This window comes from Cannabis sativa, chromosome X (assembly GCF_029168945.1).
Source record: "Cannabis sativa cultivar Pink pepper isolate KNU-18-1 chromosome X, ASM2916894v1, whole genome shotgun sequence".
Classification (NCBI taxonomy): Eukaryota; Viridiplantae; Streptophyta; class Magnoliopsida; order Rosales; family Cannabaceae; genus Cannabis; species Cannabis sativa.
The window spans coordinates 26,343,320-26,363,984 of NC_083610.1; the positions used below are offsets into that span (position 1 = coordinate 26,343,320).

Below are 20,665 nucleotides of genomic sequence, written 5' to 3' on the forward strand. Positions count from 1 at the left end.
TGTCTGGATGCATCACAATACACAACAAATTTCTCTTGATCTGATGGCAAAGCTAACACCGGAGCTGTTATCAAACGCTGCTTCAACTCTTGAAAGCTTGATTCACACTTATCTGACCACACAAATCTCTGGTTTTTCTTAGTCAATTCGGTTAGGGGCATAGAAAGTTTAGAAAATCCTTCGACAAAACGTCGATAATACCCTGCTAATCCGAGAAAACTTCGAATTTCTGTCACAGACTTAGGCCTCGGCCAATTCTTCACTGATTCCACCTTGTTTGGATCGACCATAATTCCATTCTTCCCCACAATATGACCCAGAAAGGATACCTCGGACAACCAGAATTCACACTTTTTGAACTTGGCATACAACTTGTGATCCCTAAGTCGCTGCAACACCATTCGAAGATGATGCTCATGTTCCTCATCTGACCGAGAGTATACAAGAATGTCATCGATAAACACTATAACGCAGTTATCGAGGAAATCCTTGAATACTCTATTCATAAGATCCATAAAGGCCGCAGGAGCATTAGTCAATCCGAATGACATTACCAGAAACTCATAGTGCCCATATCTGGTTCTAAAAGCAGTCTTCGGTATATCCTCCTCCCGAATTCTGAGTTGATGATAACCCGACCGTAAATCAATCTTTGAAAACACAGTCTTTCCCTGAAGCTGATCGAACAGATCATCGATCCTAGGCAACGGGTACTTGTTCTTAATCGTCAGCTTGTTTAGTTCCCGATAATCAATACACATTCTGAGGGAACCATCTTTCTTTTTTACAAAGAGAACCGGAGCTCCCCAGGGCGATACACTGGGTCGAATAAACCCAATATCCAGCATCCCCTGAAGTTGCAACTTAAGCTCCTTGAGTTCTGCTGGAGCCATCCTATATGGAGCTTTAGAAACAGGTTCGACTCCAGGTGCCAAATCAATAACAAAATCAATCTCTCGTTGTGGCGGCAATCCCGGCAACTCCTCGGGAAACACATCAAGAAAATCTTTCACTACCCGAACTACCTCAGGCCCAAATGTTTCAGGTCTGCTGGAGTCAAATACTACCGCTAGAAATCCTACACAACCATTGCATAGTAAATCCCTAGCTCTCAACACAGAAATAACCGGGATCCGAGACCCCTGAACCGATCCAACATAAACAAATGGATCTTCCCCTTCCGGCTGAAAAGTCACCATTTTACGCCTACAATCTATACTGGCCGAATACTTGGATAAGAAATCCATTCCCAGTATAATATCAAACTCGGTTAGTTTCAATTCTATGAGATCAGTACTCAATTCCCTATCTTCGATCCTAATCGGCATAGACCTAATGCGCCTATTAGAGATAACCAATTCCCCGCTAGGCATTAGGGTCCCGAACCCTCTTTCTAAAATTTCACAAGGCCTACCCAAAAGATCAATCACTCTTGTAGCCACATATGAACGTGTAGCTCCCGAGTCAAATAATACAGTAAATAACAAGTTGTTGACGAGAAGCTGACCTGTCACAACAGAAGGACTGGCTGCAGCGTCAGCTTGGGTAATGGCAAACACACGAGCAGGAACCGGTTTCACCTCAGCTTTCGGCTCCTCTTTCCTTGCCTGGGGGCAATCTTTCTTGAAATGCCCCACCATGCCACACAAGAAGCATGTCTTCCGGTTACACTCTCCCGGATGGTGTTTCTTACATCTTGGACACTCAGGATAAGAGTAACCCTGGCGTCCCCCTCTACCTTGGTTCCCACGGAACCGCTTGCTTTGCCCCGAGCCACCAGAAGCTGGAACAACTTTTCTTTTCTGCTCGGTGGTGGAGTCACCACCATCCCTACCATAAACAGGAGTAGGAATAGTGGGGGTTCCACCAACACTCGGAGTCACCCGGGCCTCCTGAAGGAACTTTACCGCACCCTCGGCTCTCAAAGCCTTTTCAACCATCTCCGCATAAGTGGTTGCCTCAGTAGTAGTAATAACCAGATCATGTCTAATTTTTGCACTCAAACCCGCCAAGTATTTTTCCTTTTTACTGAAGTCGGTTGGCACAATTCCCGCTGCCAACTTGGCCAACCGGTCAAACTTCGTCGTATATTCAGTAACCGACATTCCCTCAGTTTGAACCAGATCAGTGAACTCTTTCCGCTTTGCACTGCGGACTGCCTCATTGTAATACTTGGAGTTAAACAACTCCTTAAATTCTTCCCAGGTCATCAACGTGACGTCTCGAGTGAGGGTTATCAACTCCCACCACACGAGAGCGTCTTCCTGAAACTGGAAGGTGGCACAAGTTACCCGGTCATTTCCAACCACTCCCATAAAGTTGAGGATGCGCTCTATTACCGAAAGCCACTGCTCGGCCTTCATCACATCAGGGCCTCCCAGAAACACTGGAGGTGCCTGTTTTCGAAATCTTTCATACAACGGTTCCATACGGTTGCCAACAGCAGGTTGTTCTGCCGGCACCGCGGGAACTGCAACAGCCTGCACCACTTGAGGAGGCACGGCAGGAGGACCCTGCTGCCTCAGCCTTTGGATCTCTTCATCTTGCTGGCGGATTCTATCTTGCATCTCCGCAAATCTTTGCTCCCAATCAGGAGGAGCTTGAGGTGGATTTACAGGGCGACCACCCTGAGTTCTGCCACGGCCACGGCCGCGACCACGAGGATTTTGAGGATTCCTCTGACCGCCTCCGGTCTCAACCATGCCACCCTGACTTCTTGTATTTCGTGGGGCGTCCATTTAATAGGACTTAGCCTGCGAATCCATAAGCCAGGCAGGTTAGACAGCGATCAAAATTAACACCGCTCTTAATAATTTAAAGGCAACACACTTTTTTTTTTTTTTTTTTTTTTTTAAGAAAATATATTCAATTTAAATCTAATATGCTTCCTAACATGCTTTCATATCCACATTTATTTAAGATACTAAACAGGTACAGGCTTACTGAACCGTGAACCGAGCTTTCTCTGATGAAGATTGTACATGTCATAGCAAGCTTCGGTAGACAAACCTGGCGGCTCTGATACCAAAAATTGTAACGCCCTAATGCTAAGGCACGCTACAGTGCTTTTTCAATAATTGTGCAATCTTTGCTAATCAAAGAAGTTTCTCGAAAAACGTGTCAAATTAAAACTTTTGCATTAAACATTAAACTTTGTAATTTAATAAAATATTTACAAGTGCCGGGATCCCGATTTTTAAAACTTTACAAACTTTACTTTTTAAATAAACATTCCAAAATATACAGATTTACAGGTCGCACAGCGACTTTCAAAATATATCTCCCAGATGTCCCGAGACCGAACACTCCAGGTCGCGCTGCTTGACATGTACAATCTCACCCGAGCTCAGGTTCACTCCTGTTCAGCTTTCGCCTTTCCTTTACCTACACATAGAAGCGAGCGTGAGTCAACAGACTCAGTAAGAAATGCATATAACATATCATATAATTTCCGACCTGTAAATAGGCGCCCATACACCTATTTACAGAGCTTAACAGATGAGTATGAACGTTCTAACTGGGACACAACCATGTACCATGTACCACATACACTCATTATACCTTCGTATTAGTATAGGTAAGGTATGACCGCACCCTTAGTACTATCTAGTGTTGTACCACAAACACCTTGTACCTTCCCGTACAAGTGTTGGTAACACTATGATGTACTTCCAAACATCACACACTTTACCAATGCACTCTGTACCACAACCGTACAAGTGTTGGTAGTGTATGAATCACAATAAATAAGCATGTATACATATTAACACATACATACATTCAGATAATCACATCATACATTATACACAGTTCTTACCTGTTTTCCGAATTCAAGTGTGCTAGCCGACCTGAACGGAATTCCTGTGCTAGATGGATGCCCTAATCACATTTTGAAACCGGGTAAGTCACATGATTAAAACCCTAATCCCGGGAATCCCAAAACCAAAACCCTAGGTTCTGCTATGCTCTAAAGGGGTTATTCTAACTCTGGAAATGGGGAAACACCCAACCGAGGTACCGAAATGGACAAAAATTGAGAAAACGAAGTGTTCGGGAATCCTGCCAAAACCGGCAAACCGGTTTTTGGGGCATGGCAAACCGGTTTGCCGGTTTGCACCAGTAATCCCAAATCACTTCCTTTCTTGCTCAATTTTCCACCAAATGATACCAAACTTTCCAGAGCTCCTAAACAATGCATACACAATAAATCCCAGCCAGTATTTCACAGAAAAACACAATAAATAACAACTTGCCATTAAAGCTTAAAGCTTGAACTCAAAGCTTAGAATTGCTCAAAACCAATAACCAATCTCTAAACCAGCTACCATGAACTAGAATTAAGCTAAACAAACCTTAAAATTCGAACTAAACAAACCTTAAACCCTAACAGCCCCTATTACCCAATATCACCTCAAAAACCAACTTACAACTTCAAGAACTTGAAAGAGAAAGGAGCTACGGTTACCTTAGATAATTTCTCTTGAATCCTTGGATGAAAATACAGAAATTGTGAAGAAAATTCTGGGTTTTCCTTCTGGTTGAGATAGCCGAACCCCAAGAGAGAGAAAGGAGAAAATGGTTCTTGATTTTCTAATTTTTCTTTTTTGTCTTTTTTTTTGACTTTCCTAAATTGGAAAAAGGGTTGATTAAATCCCTTGCTGCCCAAAAATGACTAGGTGTCATCCTCACAATCAGCCACCTAATCCCCCCTTAAAAGACTAAAATGCCCTTTAAATCAAACTTAGGGTAATTTTGAAACTAGGGGTAAAATGGTCAAATTCCATAACCCCGCTCAATCCCGATAATTTATTTTCTCCAAAATATTTCCCACTATGAAATAAGGTTCTAAACTTACCCATGTGATCAATCTAGCCATCCATCGCATTTTCCGTTGTCGCCAAGCAAAATTTACAAAAATAACATATTGCACATATAAGCTAGATAATACCCCTAGAGTTTAATAAAATCTCCGAAATTGAGAAATTATAACTCTAATATTTATTTCTAAATATTGGGGTCCACATTTAAATTTAATTCACAAATAATAATAAAATAATAAAAATTAGTGCTAATTGCCTTTACTAATCCATAAACTAGAGCGGTCATTACAAGCAAGTTAGCACCGTTTAATCTCGAAAGATAAGTAATCTTGTAAGTTTTTTTTTTTTATATAGTTTATGACCACCCTAATGGTGGCGACTGTATAAGACTTGCAAGAATATGAAACAATGGTGGAAGCTCATAAGATAGAATAGCCTTGACTCTCGCCTAAATGGGACAACGCGGATTCACATCTTGATCGAATAAAAGGTTGCTAGAATGTTTGACATTCTAGATGAGCTGACAACTCTATTCAATGGATGGTAGCTTTGACTCTCGCCTAAACGGGACACTGATATCAGTTTGTTGAAAACCTTGGAAATTATTTAGGATTGTATGTTTTAGTATTTTCACTTGTCATTCCTACTTGCTATGTGCTTCATAATTTCTGAATTGTGTATGGATTTGTATTGAACCATGTTATTTTCTGTTATTAAATTGTAGTTTAATTTCGAATCTTCATTGTTGGTCTAACTTGATTTGTTTTTCTAATGAGATAAATCCCTAATGGATTTTCACCATTAGACTAACATAATAGTGTTAGATCTCGAAAGATAAATATTGTATATGCAACATCTAACTGTTCATCAATTGATGACAACTTAGACTAGTGGTTTACAATATGAAACAAGAAGATTGTATAAATAAGATTACTTTGACTCTCGCTAATCGGAGCATCGTTGGATTCTTATTTAAAACGAAATTATCCTAATTCCTCTTAGCTTATTCATTTCGAATTAGCTTAATGACATATCATTGGATGAATGGTCTATAAATCATATAAAGTCATATTTTCTCTTAAGAAATTAAATGACGCATATGATTATATTCCCAGAATTCTATCCCTAAATGATATAAATCCACAATCTTAGATATCTCCTACTTGTATAGGCAAATCATACAGTTAGATTAGTAGTGGTGGTCCAAGAAAGAATTACTAATTATACAGTTACACTTTCACAAGTGTTTCATAACCATTTTCTTTCAATGGATTTAAACTGTATGCGTTTAGTATTCTGTGACCAGAATCCACTTGCACTATTCTAAGAACTCTTTGATGTAACTAAGCTTAAGTCATCAAAAGATACAACCACATATTTTATAAATCTATGGCATTTGTATCTTGTTCATAGTGGTTTTGACAAGATCATTCTCTGCAAAGAGTTAATATGCCTATATCCAATGAAAGTAAGTTCATCTCATTCGCAGATGGATGTACATTCAGTGATGGATAGGAGTTTTCGTTGTATTCTTAAAACGATCACTCTAGATTTTACCTTATGCAAAAGAAATTTGAAATGTTTGAAAAATTTCATGAATTTCTAGCAATGGTAAGTGGTTAAAGATCTTGCGAACTGATAGGGGTGGAGAAAAACTTAGTAGATATGCAGTTCAAAGATCATTAATTTGATTTTGAATTATATCCAAACTTACCTCCCCAGAAATTCGAGTTGCATATTGATGATTAGTTACTAGTCGTTGCCTAAATCCTTCTATGGAAATTTCAGAATGATGCAATGGTTGTATACTTAATGTAAATCATTACTAGATTCATGGATGACCTAATCGAAATCTTAAGAAAAGCTAGAACTACTAACCCTGGTTTGCATGTTTGTTAGCTATTCTAAGTGATTAGGGGTGGAGCATCCCATAGTCATTAGATAAGAAAGTGTTTGTTTAAACAAATATTGCTTTTCTAAGAAAATGACTAAGTCTGAAAATAAAGTAGCAAATAAAGGAAATATTTTTTCTTGATTCCAAAAGTGTTCTATCATCTTATTTTACAAGATCATCCCACTGCCTCTGTTGTCTTAACACAACTGAAGAGGTCTATACCATTTAGTTTTCTTAGACATAGTTCACGGTACCTTGTTGTAGTGGGAGAGTTTCTAGGAACTCATCTTCTTATAACTTGGAAGACACTAGTGATTAAAATCCATTGTGAGTTTAAACAAGTAATGGATTGTCAAGATAAGAAACTAAGAAGAAAGCCAAGAGAACTATGGTTTGATCCATTCACATGGAGTAACCTAAAGTTTTCTATTACAAGGACATGAAAGAAAATTTTTGTTCATAAGTCTATTCAATGGACTTAACAAAACTTCCTGTTCCTAGTATTGTAGGTTTGAGTTTATCTGAACCTATGGCTTGTGGTATACCTGGTAATTACTTACTCTAATGCAAGCATTAGATGCTGAAGCATTTTCTTTCCAATGGAAATCTATAGAAGCTTCACAACTTCTTAGACATAGATTTTATTTATCAAAGGAAAAGTCTCAACTATTCCAGAGAAGATAAAGCCATGAAAGAATTTCTTAAATCAACAGTGAGAGGTCTCAGATATGCTTTAGTATGCCTTAGACCAGACACCTGCTGTTGAGTGGGAGTAATGAGTAGGTATCAAATTAATCCAGGAGAAGAACATTGGAAGAAAATCAAGTAAATCTTAAGATTAAGAAGAGGAACTATATGTTAGTCCATAAGGGTGTTTGTGTAAAACTCTTAGACTACACCACATCAGATTTCAAGACTTGCCTTTGTGCTAGAAAGTCTGCTGATGAGATGGTGATTACTTTGGGGGTGGAGTAGCGATTTTGGAGAAGTGTAAAAACCTATCTGAAATCTCTTGGTCTACCAGAGAGAGACTGAATGTTAAAAGTTGCAGGAAAGATACTTATTCAGTCTAAGGAAAGTTCTATACATTTGTGGCAGTGTTCCAACTTGCCTTAACTACTAGGGTTACTTCCTGAATAACGAAAGAGTAGTTGCCCAAAAGTATAGAATCCAGTATCCCAAAAGAGTAGACATATAGAGAGGAATTTTACATTATCAAGGATTTTGTGATTAAGGAAGAGTAATAGTGGAAGAGGTTGTGTTTAATTCAACCTATCAGATCCTATTACGAGGAGTTTACTACTATTACACTTGATTGCTATATCAAGGTGTTAATGATTATTTAAAATGCACTTTTTGTTTTATATTAGTGCAAGTGGGAGTTTGTTGGGTTTTATGCCCTAAATAAAACTCATTTCATATAATCAGATTTACTTATTAATAAAGATCAGAAATAACATTTTATGTTGCATGGTTCACATGATTTATTTCATGATTATAGGTATATAATGTATGAATTCTTTTTAAGTCCAGAACATATGAGTAGGTTAAAGATTATAGTGTTGTCAGCACAGTGGAATATAATCTTTATTATATGTTCAAAAGTAGATTCCCTGATTTGTCAGAACACTGGATTTAGACTGACATGGTATAATCAGCGATAGGTATTCTTACACCTTGGAAAAGTGTTATGTCCTTTCCAGGACATTGGCAAAGTTTACCAGTATCGGATGCATGGAGTATGCATTGGAATGGACCGATATTGAACTTTGAATTAGATTTGGAAACTTACCGTAAATATCTATTCAATTCAATATCAACTGTTGATCCTAGATCACATGATCGAAATCCTGATATGGTTAGGCTCAATCTCAAGAGAGTTATTCGTGTTCTTTGATTTGTTAGTTAAGCCTAGTTTTGTATCAGGGTGATACGTACATTTTGGGAACACGGTAATACAATTGAGTGGGGGAGCGCTAACATAAATATGGAATCTATAGCTTCTATTTGGCAAATAGAAGTAAAGGATGATTTCCTTTGAGCTTAACCAAACGAAGATAAATGGTGGAGATCTCATTTCACTTAGGTGAAATATCATTTATACAGGGTTAAGTGTTTTAAGGATAAAATACATTATAGGGTGTTACGGTAATTTAATCCTGTACAGTGTAAATCATCTATATAGAGGATCATTGATCACATTAGGGTTATAACAATGGATAACTAATGACGTGTCTATATCGTGGAACATATAGAGCGTTTCTATATGACTGAGAGTGCAATTCCAAGTTCTAAGTGTGGATTCAATGAGGAATTAATAAGTTAGGGAATTTACTTGGTAAATTCGGTTCGACTTATTGGAAGCTCGGTTATATAGACCCATGGTCCCCATACTAGTTGAGGCCATACTGCTTGTAAGACTCAGTTAATTGATTTTAATTAATCAATTAAAATTCTAAAAGTTAGACTATGTCTACTTTATGAATTCTCACAGTTTAAGGATGAAATCGTAAAGAAAAGGGTTTCTAGGTTTAATTATTAATTAAGAGACTTTGTATGTCTAATTAATAATTATTTTAAATGACAATATTATTTAATAATCTATTTTAGTTATTAAATAATTAGTTTTGGCATTTAAATGATTAGAATTGGAAAAGTGGCATTTTTGGAGAAATAGAAATAAAATTGAGGAAACTGCAAAATCCAAGTGAGGCCCATTTCCCTCTATGGCCGAGCACTCCCTTTGTGTTTCTCAATTATTATTTTTATTTTTTAATTGTCATGTAATTGCTAATCAAAGCCTAGCTATAATAGGAAAGTGGTGAATCACACTAAATAAGGCAGTTAATCAATTACACAGTAAAAGAGGAAACTGTTTATTTGGAAAGTTGTGCTCTCCCTTCTCCCTATATATAGCAGCCCTTGTTCTCTTCTCTTGCACATCATAATGCTATAAGCCACGAAATTAAGAGAGAAAAGAGAGAGAATTTTCGAAATCCTTGTGAGATGAGTAGTGCCCACACACATCAAGTGGTATCTCAATCATAGTATGGAAGACTGTGGAATTACTACATCAAAGAAGGAGAAAAGAAGATCCAGGTTCAGATCTTGGTGATGCTCTGCTACAGAAAGGAATCAAGGGCTAGAGATCTGAACGGAAGGAGTCATATTATTCCGCTGCACCCACTGTAAGGTTTTCTAACTTTATATGTGTTTATTTTCATTGTTTTAGAATTCATATTAGGTTGTTAATCCAACATACTTGTTAGTAAATCTAGATCCTGGTAAAATAATTTCCAACAGCTAATAACATGCTAAGTTGTGATTTCTACTGAGCCAAACACCGAGTTCCAAAAAATACTGGGCACCGGAAATGCAAAATATGAAAACTACTAAATGACATAAAATGCATCACTGAATTCCATAAATAACAGTATAATAAATTATTTAAATAGCTATAAATAATTTCATAATTAATCATAAACAACTGCTAATTTCCAAATTAACTAAGCGGGCTTTACAACTATCCCCCCCTTAAAAGGATTTCGTCCCCGAAATCTAACCTGAATAACTCTGGATATTGAGCTCTCATATCAGACTCTAGCTCCCAGGTGGTTTCCTCCACCTTGCTGTTTCTCCAGAGAACCTTGACCAATGCTATGGTCTTATTCCGAAGGACTTTATCCTTTCTATCCAGGATCTGGACTGGCTGTTCCTCATAAGTCATATCTGGCTGTAGCTCAAGACTCTCATAACTGAGTATATGAGAGGGATCTGAAACGTATTTTCTCAACATCGAGACATGGAATACGTTGTGAACTGCTGATAAGGCTGGAGGCAATGCTAACCGATATGCCACTTGACCTATCTTCTCGAGAATCTCGAGAGGTCCTGTAAATCTAGGGCATAACTTGCCTCTTTTCCCGAAACGTTTAATCCCCTTCATCGGAGATACCCGTAAAAACACATGGTCCCCTACTTGGAACTCAACATCTCTGCGTTTCGGATCTGCGTAACTCTTTTGTCTACTCTGTGAGACAAGCATTCTAGCTTTTATCTTCTCTATCGCCTCATTGGTCCGCTGCACTGACTCTGGACCTAAGTATTTTCTCTCCCCTGTCTCATCCCAGTGGATGGGAGATCTACATTTCCTACCGTATAACAGTTCATAGGGAGCCATCCCTATCGTACTCTCGTAACTGTTGTTGTAAGAAAATTCTATCAACGGTAGATACTTATTCCATGAGCCTTCAAAGTCCATAACACAGGCTCTCAACATGTCCTCCAATATCTGAATTGTCCTTTCGGACTGACCATCTGTCTGAGGATGGAATACTGTACTAAATTTCAGCCTTGTACCCATTGCCCGTTGCAAACTTTGCCAAAATTTGGAGGTGAATTTCGGATCCCTGTCCGAAACTATAGACTTCGGTACCCCGTGAAGTCTTACTATTTCTCTGACATACAGTTCTGCCAACTGATCCACTGTAAATGTTGTTCTAACCGGCAGAAAATGAGCAGATTTCGTAAATCGATCCACCACTACCCAGATGGAATCAACTAAACCCGTGGTCCTAGGCAACCCGACCACAAAATCCATCGTGATATCTTCCCATTTCCATTCTGGTAGGGTTAGGGGCTGCAACAACCCTGCTGGTCTCTGATGTTCAGCCTTAATCTGCTGACAAGTGAGGCATCTCGATACGAATTCTACCAAATTCTTCTTCATACCGCTCCACCAGAAGTACGGTTTCAAATCTTGGTACATCTTAGTGGTGCCGGGATGCAGAGAATACGAGGTAGAATGAGCCTCCTCAAAGATCTCATTCCTAAGTTCCACACTATTCGGAACACAAACCCTGGCTTTATACAAAAGCATCCCACTGTCTGACACTGAAAAGTCCTTGGCTTGACCAGCCAACACCTCATCAACAAACTAATATCAGTGTCCCGTTTAGGCGAGAGTCAGATATACCATCCATTGAATGGAGTTGTCAACTCATCTAAAATGATAAACATTCTTGCAACCTTTTATTCGATCAAGATTGGAATCCAGCGTTGTCCCGTTTAGGCGAGAGTCAAGGCTATTCTATCGTATGAGCTTCCACCATTGTTTCATACTCTTGCAAGTCTTATATAGTCGCCACCATTAGGGTGATCAATACTATATAAAAAACTTACAAGAATACTTATCTTTCGAGATAAAACGGTGCTAACTTGCTAATGAACGTTCCTCCATTAGGGAGGATTACTCACTAAAACAATAGGTATGTAAAACCAACAATGGAGATCGAATGTCCTAATAATAAAGCTCATTATTTAATGAAAGTTGTATTTTCTTCTAATATTTATTTTAATCAATTTATTTTAAATATATATTTATTAAATTTCCAACTTAGAATAAAAAAAAATTCTAAATATAAATTTTAATTTAATATTTATAAATTATACTAAGATGAATATGAAAATAACGTGAATTATTTCCATCTTAGTAATAATTTCCAATAAATATTTAGAAAATTATTCAATTTAAGTTGTTTCAAAATTAATTTAAATTAATTTACAACTCAAATTTAATTTTCTATAAATATATATTTCATTTCGAAAAATGAAGTGTATAAGAATACTACTTTCTAAAATGCTTTAAAATAAAATAAAATAAATCCTGAAAATATTATCTTAATTTTATGTTGGCCCATAATTAATTAATAAAATTAATTTACAATAAAAATATAATTTTCCTATTTAATTAAATATTTAAGAAAATTTTTCAAATATTTAAGTATGATGATTAAGAATCCACTTAGATATTAATTTTCTATTTAATTAAATATCACTAGAAAAATACTTCAAGTAAAACAGATAATAAATATCTAGACTTTCATAGACTAATTAATTCAATTTTCAATTATAATATATTTTAGTTCATTTATTTTATTTAATCATTAAATGAAAAAATCATTGATTTAAGTTGGTCCGAAATTAAAATAAATAATTTTCAACTTTAATCTATTTTTCAAATATAATTCGAAATTTCTGCATTAAAGAAATACAATTTCAAAATTGTGGGAAAAAGATTAATAAAATATATTTTGAAAATTATTCTGATTTAAGCTTTTCTGAAATAAGATTCCAAACTTAAAATAATTTTCAATTTTTAATTAAATAACATGAAAATAATAATATTTAAGTATCATGATGAAAATCAACTTAAATATTTAAATTTTCAATTTAATTAAATGTATTAAAATCGAGAAATAAATAATTAAGTATAGAGGAGACTTAATTATTAATTCTAGTTTAATATTAGGAAAAATATACTTAACTTAAATTGTACCAAAATTAATTATTAAACAATTAATTTCACAATCAATGATATTTTCCTATTTTAATATTAGAAAATAATTAGTACTAGAAAAAACTAACTAGAATATATATCATTAACTAAGTGTTTTTCTAAAATTAACTTTAAAATATAAAATGAAAAATAAATTTTATATATTTTAAAAGTTAATTATGTTGATAATTCAATTTTAATTAGGTTAGACTAATATAATTAGCCTAATACAATTATTTAAATAAGGCAAATGGGCCTTCACAATTGGGGTAGTTCATGTGAGGGGGAGCTGGGTTCAGTATGTCGTACCCACTTCTATTGGCCCCCAACACTCACACAAGGCCCAAAAGAGAGGAATTTAACCTTTAAATAACCAATTGTTATTCAATGAATAAGTCCAAATCTAATTGGGCCTAAATAAAATTACTTATGTCAAATTTTATTTTAGCAACCTAGTCCATTTACTTAGTAAAACTTAAATGGACCTCCTATATGCATCTAAGCCCAATAGCAAACATATAGGCTCACACAGGTCAAATGATATGGATGGGCCCTATCATGTTACTAGGTTTACACAGATGAACGAAGTACAAAATTTACCTGTTACAAATTATTTATAAGATCTATTGACAATTGGACTATGATTAAAATCAGATCATTGGATGTGTCAACAAGTTAATCATAGCAATTTAGATCAAATAAATAATAGGTTTGTTAAAAAAAAATTGAATAAACAATATAAATAAAAAAACAAACATTGTCCATGTAACAGATGTGAAATAAGATATTAATTAAATTATTATTCTTAAAGTAACCAATTAAATTTTGAAAATTTAGGGTTGTTAAAACAAACCTCAAAATCTCAAAATGAAGAAACTAATTTTAAAATATCTAGGTTTATTTGAATCAAATTAAATTAAATATCAAATAAGATCAATGATTTCAAAGAAAGAATCTTCAATATCACTTTCAAATCTTATAATTTAATAAAATAAACAAATTTTAAAATAGATTTGGTTAGATAATTATTATTTTAGGAATAAAATAATAAATAAATAATAATTACAATAATTATATGTCAAAATATCTTGAATTAAGCAATATTCAAATTTCTACAAAATATCTAAGTTATTTAAATATTTAAGATATGATTTATTAATTTCCAATAAGAAAAAAAAATGATATATGTAGAAAAATATAATTTTTAAACTTATAATTTATAAATAATTAAATATTTAACAAAATAATGAATTTTGAATTTGAAAATATTATGGTAAGTGTATCTATAAAAATATCTATGTTAATTTCAAATTTATTAATTATTTAATTTGTCATATAAGATAATTTTAATATAATATTTTAAATAAAAAGACAAGGTTATCTTTTAAATTAAAATATGTTAAATATCAAAATATGTAATCTTATAATTAAATAATATATAAATATTAAAGAAGTTAACAAATTTTTAAATCTTACCATAATTGGAAATATTCAAAATTGGAAATATTTCAAAAAAGGAAATATTTAAAATTGGAAAAATTTAAAATTGGAAAAATCGAATTTTGGAAAACAATCCATGAAAATTTGGATTTTTGGGGAAAAAACCACAAAAATTGCAATTTGGAGTTGGCTGACCAGGAGGGGCTGCACGTGGAGCCCCAGGAGGCTGTAAATGAGCCTTCCGCGCGCGGACTAGGGACGTTGCAGGGTGGGATGTGCGGAAAAACTCGGCGGATGCAGGGTCGTCATGGGCATGAGGCTTGTCACACGCGCGCGCAAGGGGGGCTGCTCCGAGGGTCTGGTGCGCATGAGCACCACCCTCGACACAATAGAACCCCGATTTTTCCAAAATTCATAACTCTTTCAATTTTTATCGGAATCGAGTTCCGTAAAAACAAAAATTTCTTAATTTTTCACAAGGAATCCAAATAAAATATTTTCAAAAATAGAAAAAATATTTTTCATTGAAAAAATTCGTACAACACATACATTCATCACATAAGCACATAAACAAACATGAAACCATCCAAATCAACACAAAATATCGTTTTAATTCATATTTCATGAAAGTAAATCATTACCATGGCTCTGGTGCCAGTTGTTTGAAATATTTTACGAGGATCTTGATTTACTACCAAGTATGTTTTATTAACAACCTAATATGAATTCTAAAACAATGAAATAAACACATAAGAGTTTAAACAAACCTTACATTGGGTGCAGTGGAATATATTGACTCCTTCCATTCAGATCTCTAGCCCTTGATTCCTTTCTGTGGTAGAGCATAATCAAGATCTGAACCTGGATCTCTTTCTCTCCTTCCTTGATGCTGATTCTCCTTCTTTGTTGTTTGGATTCTCCTACAGTCTTACACGCTATGATTGAGATACCACTTGATGTGTGTGGGCACTACTCTATCACTCAAGGATTTCAAAAATTTAGAGAGGAAAAGAGAGAGAGGGGTGGCAAAGCTTTTCTCTGAAAGAAACAATGTGCAAAGTCATGAGTTTCCTGAAGCTAACACTTTCTATTTATAGAATGCCATCTAGGTTTAGGTTAGAATTGTATGACATTAAAATAATGGAAAAATAAAATGGTAAACCCTTTGCATAGTGGGCGACCATATAAGGAAATTGGGCCTCACTTTGCAACTTTCCCATTTTGTTATTTTTCATTGCCATTTTCTCAAAAATACCAATTTTTCAATTTAACCATTTAAATGCCAATTCTAATTATTTAATAACTAAAAAATAATTATTAAATAATATTTCCATTTAATATATCTATTAATTAGACATATAAAGTATCTTAATTAATAAATAAACCTAGAATCTCTTTTCTTTACAATTTCGCCCTTACTTAGTGAAAATTCATAAAGTAGACATAGTCTAACTTTAGAATTATAATTGATTAATCAAAATCAATTAACTGAGTCTTACAAGCAGTATGGTCTCAACTAGTATGGGGACCATGGGCCTATATTTTTGAGCTTCCAATAAGTCGAACCGAATTTACCAAGTAAATTCCCTAACTTATTAATTCCTTATTGAATCTACACTTAGAACTTGGAATTGGACTCTCAGTCATATAGAACGCTCTATATGTTCCACGATATAGATACGTCATTAGTTATCCATTGTTATAATCCTAATTTGATGAATGAGCCTCTAATAATTGATCTGCATTGAATAGGCACTAACTTACCGTTAAACCTTCAATGTATTTTATCCTTAAAACACTTAGCTCCATATAAATGATCTATTGTTATAATACTAATTTGATCAATGATCCTCTATATAGATGATCTACACCGTAAAGGGATTAAATTACCATAACATCCTACAATGTATTTTATCCTTAAAACACTTAACCCCGTATAAATGATATTTCAGATCTCGACCATTTATCTCTGCTTATCCAAGTTCAATATCGGTCCCTTCCGATGTATACTCCATACATCTGATACTGGTGAACTTTGCCAATGCCCTAGAAAGGACATAGCACTTTTCCAAGGTGCAAGAATACCTATCGCTGATTATCATGCCAGTCCAAAATTCAGTGAACTGACAAATCAGGGAATAAACTTTCGAACATATAATTAAGATTATATTCCACTGTGCTGATAACACTATAATCTTTAACAAATTCATACGTTCTAGACTTAAATAGAATTCATACATTATATACATATAATCATGAAACAAATCATGTGAACCATGCAACATAAAATGTTATTTCTGATCTTTATTAATAAGTAAATCGTATTATATTGAAATGGGTTTTATTTAGGGCACAAAACCCAATAGGGGATTTATCTTAAGATAATGTGGCTTAAACATAAGCTTAAGTTCTTTAATAGGGAGTTAATTGGAGATGTGGGACGATCTTATGAGGAACCTAGGACTCACCCGTTGAATACCAAAATCCAAGCCCAAGAGAACCCAAGAGATATAGAGATTCAAGCCGTTGAAAAGTTGGCTGCATAAGTTTTTTATGTCAAGGAGAAAATGTATCTCAGTTTTTTAAAAGTAGCTTAGTAAGATTGAATGGCTTCAAAAAGGTGATGAGAACACTTCTTTCTTTCATGCTAACTTAAAGAAAAGGAAGGTTGAAAATCATGTAGCATCGTTTGTCAATGAGAATGGAGCTATTACAAACAACTTTCCACTAGTGGTAGATCATCCTGGAGCATTTCTCGTGGGTACATTGGTAGCAAGAGTAGTACCAATCAGAGATTGAATAAGGAGTGTGTTGAAAGGGGTAATCCGCTTAATCTAGAGCAGCAACTTGATCTCTTAAAACCTTTCTCTAAGAAAGAAATCAAGAAAGCCTTCTTCAGCATCGCTGAAACTAAATCCCTTGGCCCAAATGGCTACTGATTTGGTTTCTTTACAGCACTGTGGAAGAATATTGATAAACAGATTTTTGGAGCTATCTCTGACTTCTTTAAAATTTGTAATATGCCTAGTGAATTGCACGTTGCTACGATCTGCTTAATTCCTAAACATGAGAGCCCTTGTAGAGAAGTAGATTACAGGCCGATTGCGTACCGCACCGCTATGTACAAGTGCATCTCCAAGCTTATGTGTTCAAGACTTTCTGGTGTTCTGACCTCATTGGTTAGTCAAAACCAAGGAGTGTTCATCAAAGGAAGATTGATAGCTCATAATGTGATCATTTTGCAAGACCTATCGAAGACCTGCTTTGTGCCTACAACCTACCTAGTCGATTTGTTCAAAGGATAATGGAATGTGTTAGATCTACTAATTATTTCATATGCTTTAATGGGATGGTGCAAGGTTACTTCAAAGGTGAAAAAGGCTTGAGATAAGATGATCCGTTATCACCTCTTCTCTTTGTCTTAGTCATGGAATATCTCACAAGAAGACATCAAATGGTAGTCTCAGGTACTAGTTACTTGTTCCATACTTTATGCAAACATCTTTGTCTAATTAACCTTGACTTTACAAATGATTTAATTCTGTTTAGCAAAGGTACAAGGCAATCAATGCTTGTCCTTAAGGAAATATTGGATGAGTTTGGCAACACATCAGGGCTTCATATCAATGAAGGAAAATCCGAAATTTATTTTAGGGGGGTTCAAAGTAATGAGAAGATAGCAATACATGGAGACTTGAAGTTAACAGAAGGCTCATATCGTCTTCATTATCTGGGAGTTCCTCTTAGGCCTACTAAGTGGAACACTAAAGATTCTGGTATCATTATCAAAAAAGTTCAACAACTTCTTCACTCCTGGACAAGCATGCATCTTTCATATGCGGGGAAAATTCAATTGATTCATTATGTGTTGTTTGGGTTTTGCAATTATTTGATGAGTATCTTCATCCTTCCTCTCAGTGTCACAAAGGAAATAGAAAGATTGTGTAGAGGTGTTTTATGGGGAACCACCGGGAATAGTAGCAAAATTGATATTACCTCTTGGGATAAGATTTGCTTATCGAAGTCTTATGGAGGAATTGGTTTTAAGGAAGGAATAAAGTGGAATCAAGCGATTTTGGCAAAGTTTATTTGGGCAATCACAGAGAAAAAAGACATTCTTTGGGTTAAGTGTATTGTGATGTATAGAATTCAAGCTGTAAAAAATAGAAAGTTGACTAGGGAAGAAAGGATATATATACAACATTTATTATGTAACTAGTTCAGGTCTTTTTTTTCCTGTTGCTAGGAGTGTTGCATCCTTTTTGGGTGTTGTATTCTTTGGTGTTTGTATAGTTTTGTGATTAATGAAGTATTCCTTCTTCATGATAAAAAAATTAGAAATACGCAATTATTACCCGATTCATCATCATTATTTATTTATTAATTTTTTAAATAATGTTTATTAATAGTTGATTAATAACGTGCCCATGCATTAGTAAATAACATGCCCTACATAGAAATCTCATATAGTTGTATTATCATGCATCACATAGTAGAAACATGATATATTAGGATTGTCTGATGTGTTTTTGTGTACCATTTTTTTATAAATCGATAACATGTAAACTGACTAAGATTAATTTAGAATTAACTTAGTTTTTTAAATTAACCTATTAATTTAAAATAGTTTTAAATTATGAATTAAAGAGTTAATTCAGATTTAATGATTACGAGAAGAAATTTATTTATAATTTGAGACTTTTATTATAATAAATTAATCATAATTATTAAAATAGTTAATATGTATTAATTTTGGGAATTAATAAAACAAACATATTAACCTGAAATAGTGAGTGGGAGAAGGAGTACATGTAAATGCAACCTACGACCTCCATTATTGGTCAACACCGAGGGAGTATAGACTGGCACCAAGACGGCTTAGATTTTGTCCCCCTAAGGAAGGTATGTGTCTATACTCTTGCTCAAGGTTGATCTCTTGACTAAGATAGGAGGAAGTGATGTATTTTAGTGTGATAGCGACCCTTAAGGTGACACACTAAGTTAAGTCATGAAATTTGAAATAATGGGTTACACTCACAAAGTACAACTAAGCTTCATAGTGGTTAATTGTTTACTTGATCAAAAGCAGTACTTTATATTTTGAAAAGAAAATATGAGATATTTACGTTTCAAAATAATAAAGATGAGAATTTTTTCATAGGCTCAATAAAATTAACTCGATAGTGACCCTAAGGTAGTGATCAATTGTCAAAAAGTTTTATTGTGGAATAACTTAAACAAAATTTTATGTGATTTACTTGTATGCTCTCATGCATCACGTTTACACTAATTCTGGAATGATATTTATTATTCATGTATATTCATCATGTCACTTTATTTATTTCAGTCATGTCTACTATCAAAAATCCCCTTACTACTTTATGAACACTTAAAAAATTGAATGGTGATAAGTCTTATGAATGGAAATCAAGTCTAAATTTAATGCTAGTTTGTGAGAATCACAAATTTGTCCTAACTGAGGAGCGACCTGAGGAGCCCCCTGCCAATACCCCAAAAAAATTTTGGGACAGATATTATGCTTGGATTTAATCCAGCAACAAGGCCAAATGTTTCATCTTGTAATCATGGACGATGTTTTGCAAAAGACGCATGAAAATATGGAGAATGCATCTAAAATAATGAATTCTCTACAAGCCATATTTGGGTAGCTACCTAATCAAACAAGACATGATGCTACTCGTAGGTACATGAATTTTAAGATGAAGAAGGGTGTCCCTGTTCGAACTCATGTATTGTGTATGATTGAGCTAATGCATAAGGCGAAGATACACATGCCTATCATTGATGACAGGACTGAAGTGACTATGATCCTTGAGTTGCTATCTCCTTACTTCAAGGGTTTCACCATAAACTATGTGATGAATAGGCTAGAGTTCAACATGACTTAATTGTTGAATGAGTTGAACGTGTTTGAAAACGTAAACAAGGATAAGTGTAAGGAAGGTGAGTTAAACATTGTTGAAGCAAAATGTAGAACTCCTTGTTTTTCTAATAAGAAAAGGAAGTGGAACAGTAAGGACAATAGTGGTGGTAAGCCAAAAGGCAAGAAGTCACCCAAGGCCAAGAAGAACAAAGCTAGCCCCAAGTCCAAGGAAAAAATGGCGAAAGGCAAGTGTTGTGGCGTAATGTGATACTGGAAGAGAAACTCTAGTA

The 20,665-nt window shown here is 34.7% G+C and overlaps 1 protein-coding gene across 1 annotated transcript in view; it reads left to right on the forward strand.

Moving 5' to 3' along the window:
- LOC133032108 (uncharacterized) overlaps nucleotides 1–17,796 on the forward strand; it is a 32,257-nt gene extending 14,461 nt beyond the window's left edge. The window contains exons 2-3 of the mRNA XM_061105947.1: nucleotides 17,112–17,252; nucleotides 17,447–17,796. Coding sequence (XP_060961930.1) covers nucleotides 17,112–17,252; nucleotides 17,447–17,796 — 491 coding nt within the window. The remainder of the gene's footprint in view (nucleotides 1–17,111; nucleotides 17,253–17,446) is intronic.
- Nucleotides 17,797–20,665: the final 2,869 nt, after the last annotated feature.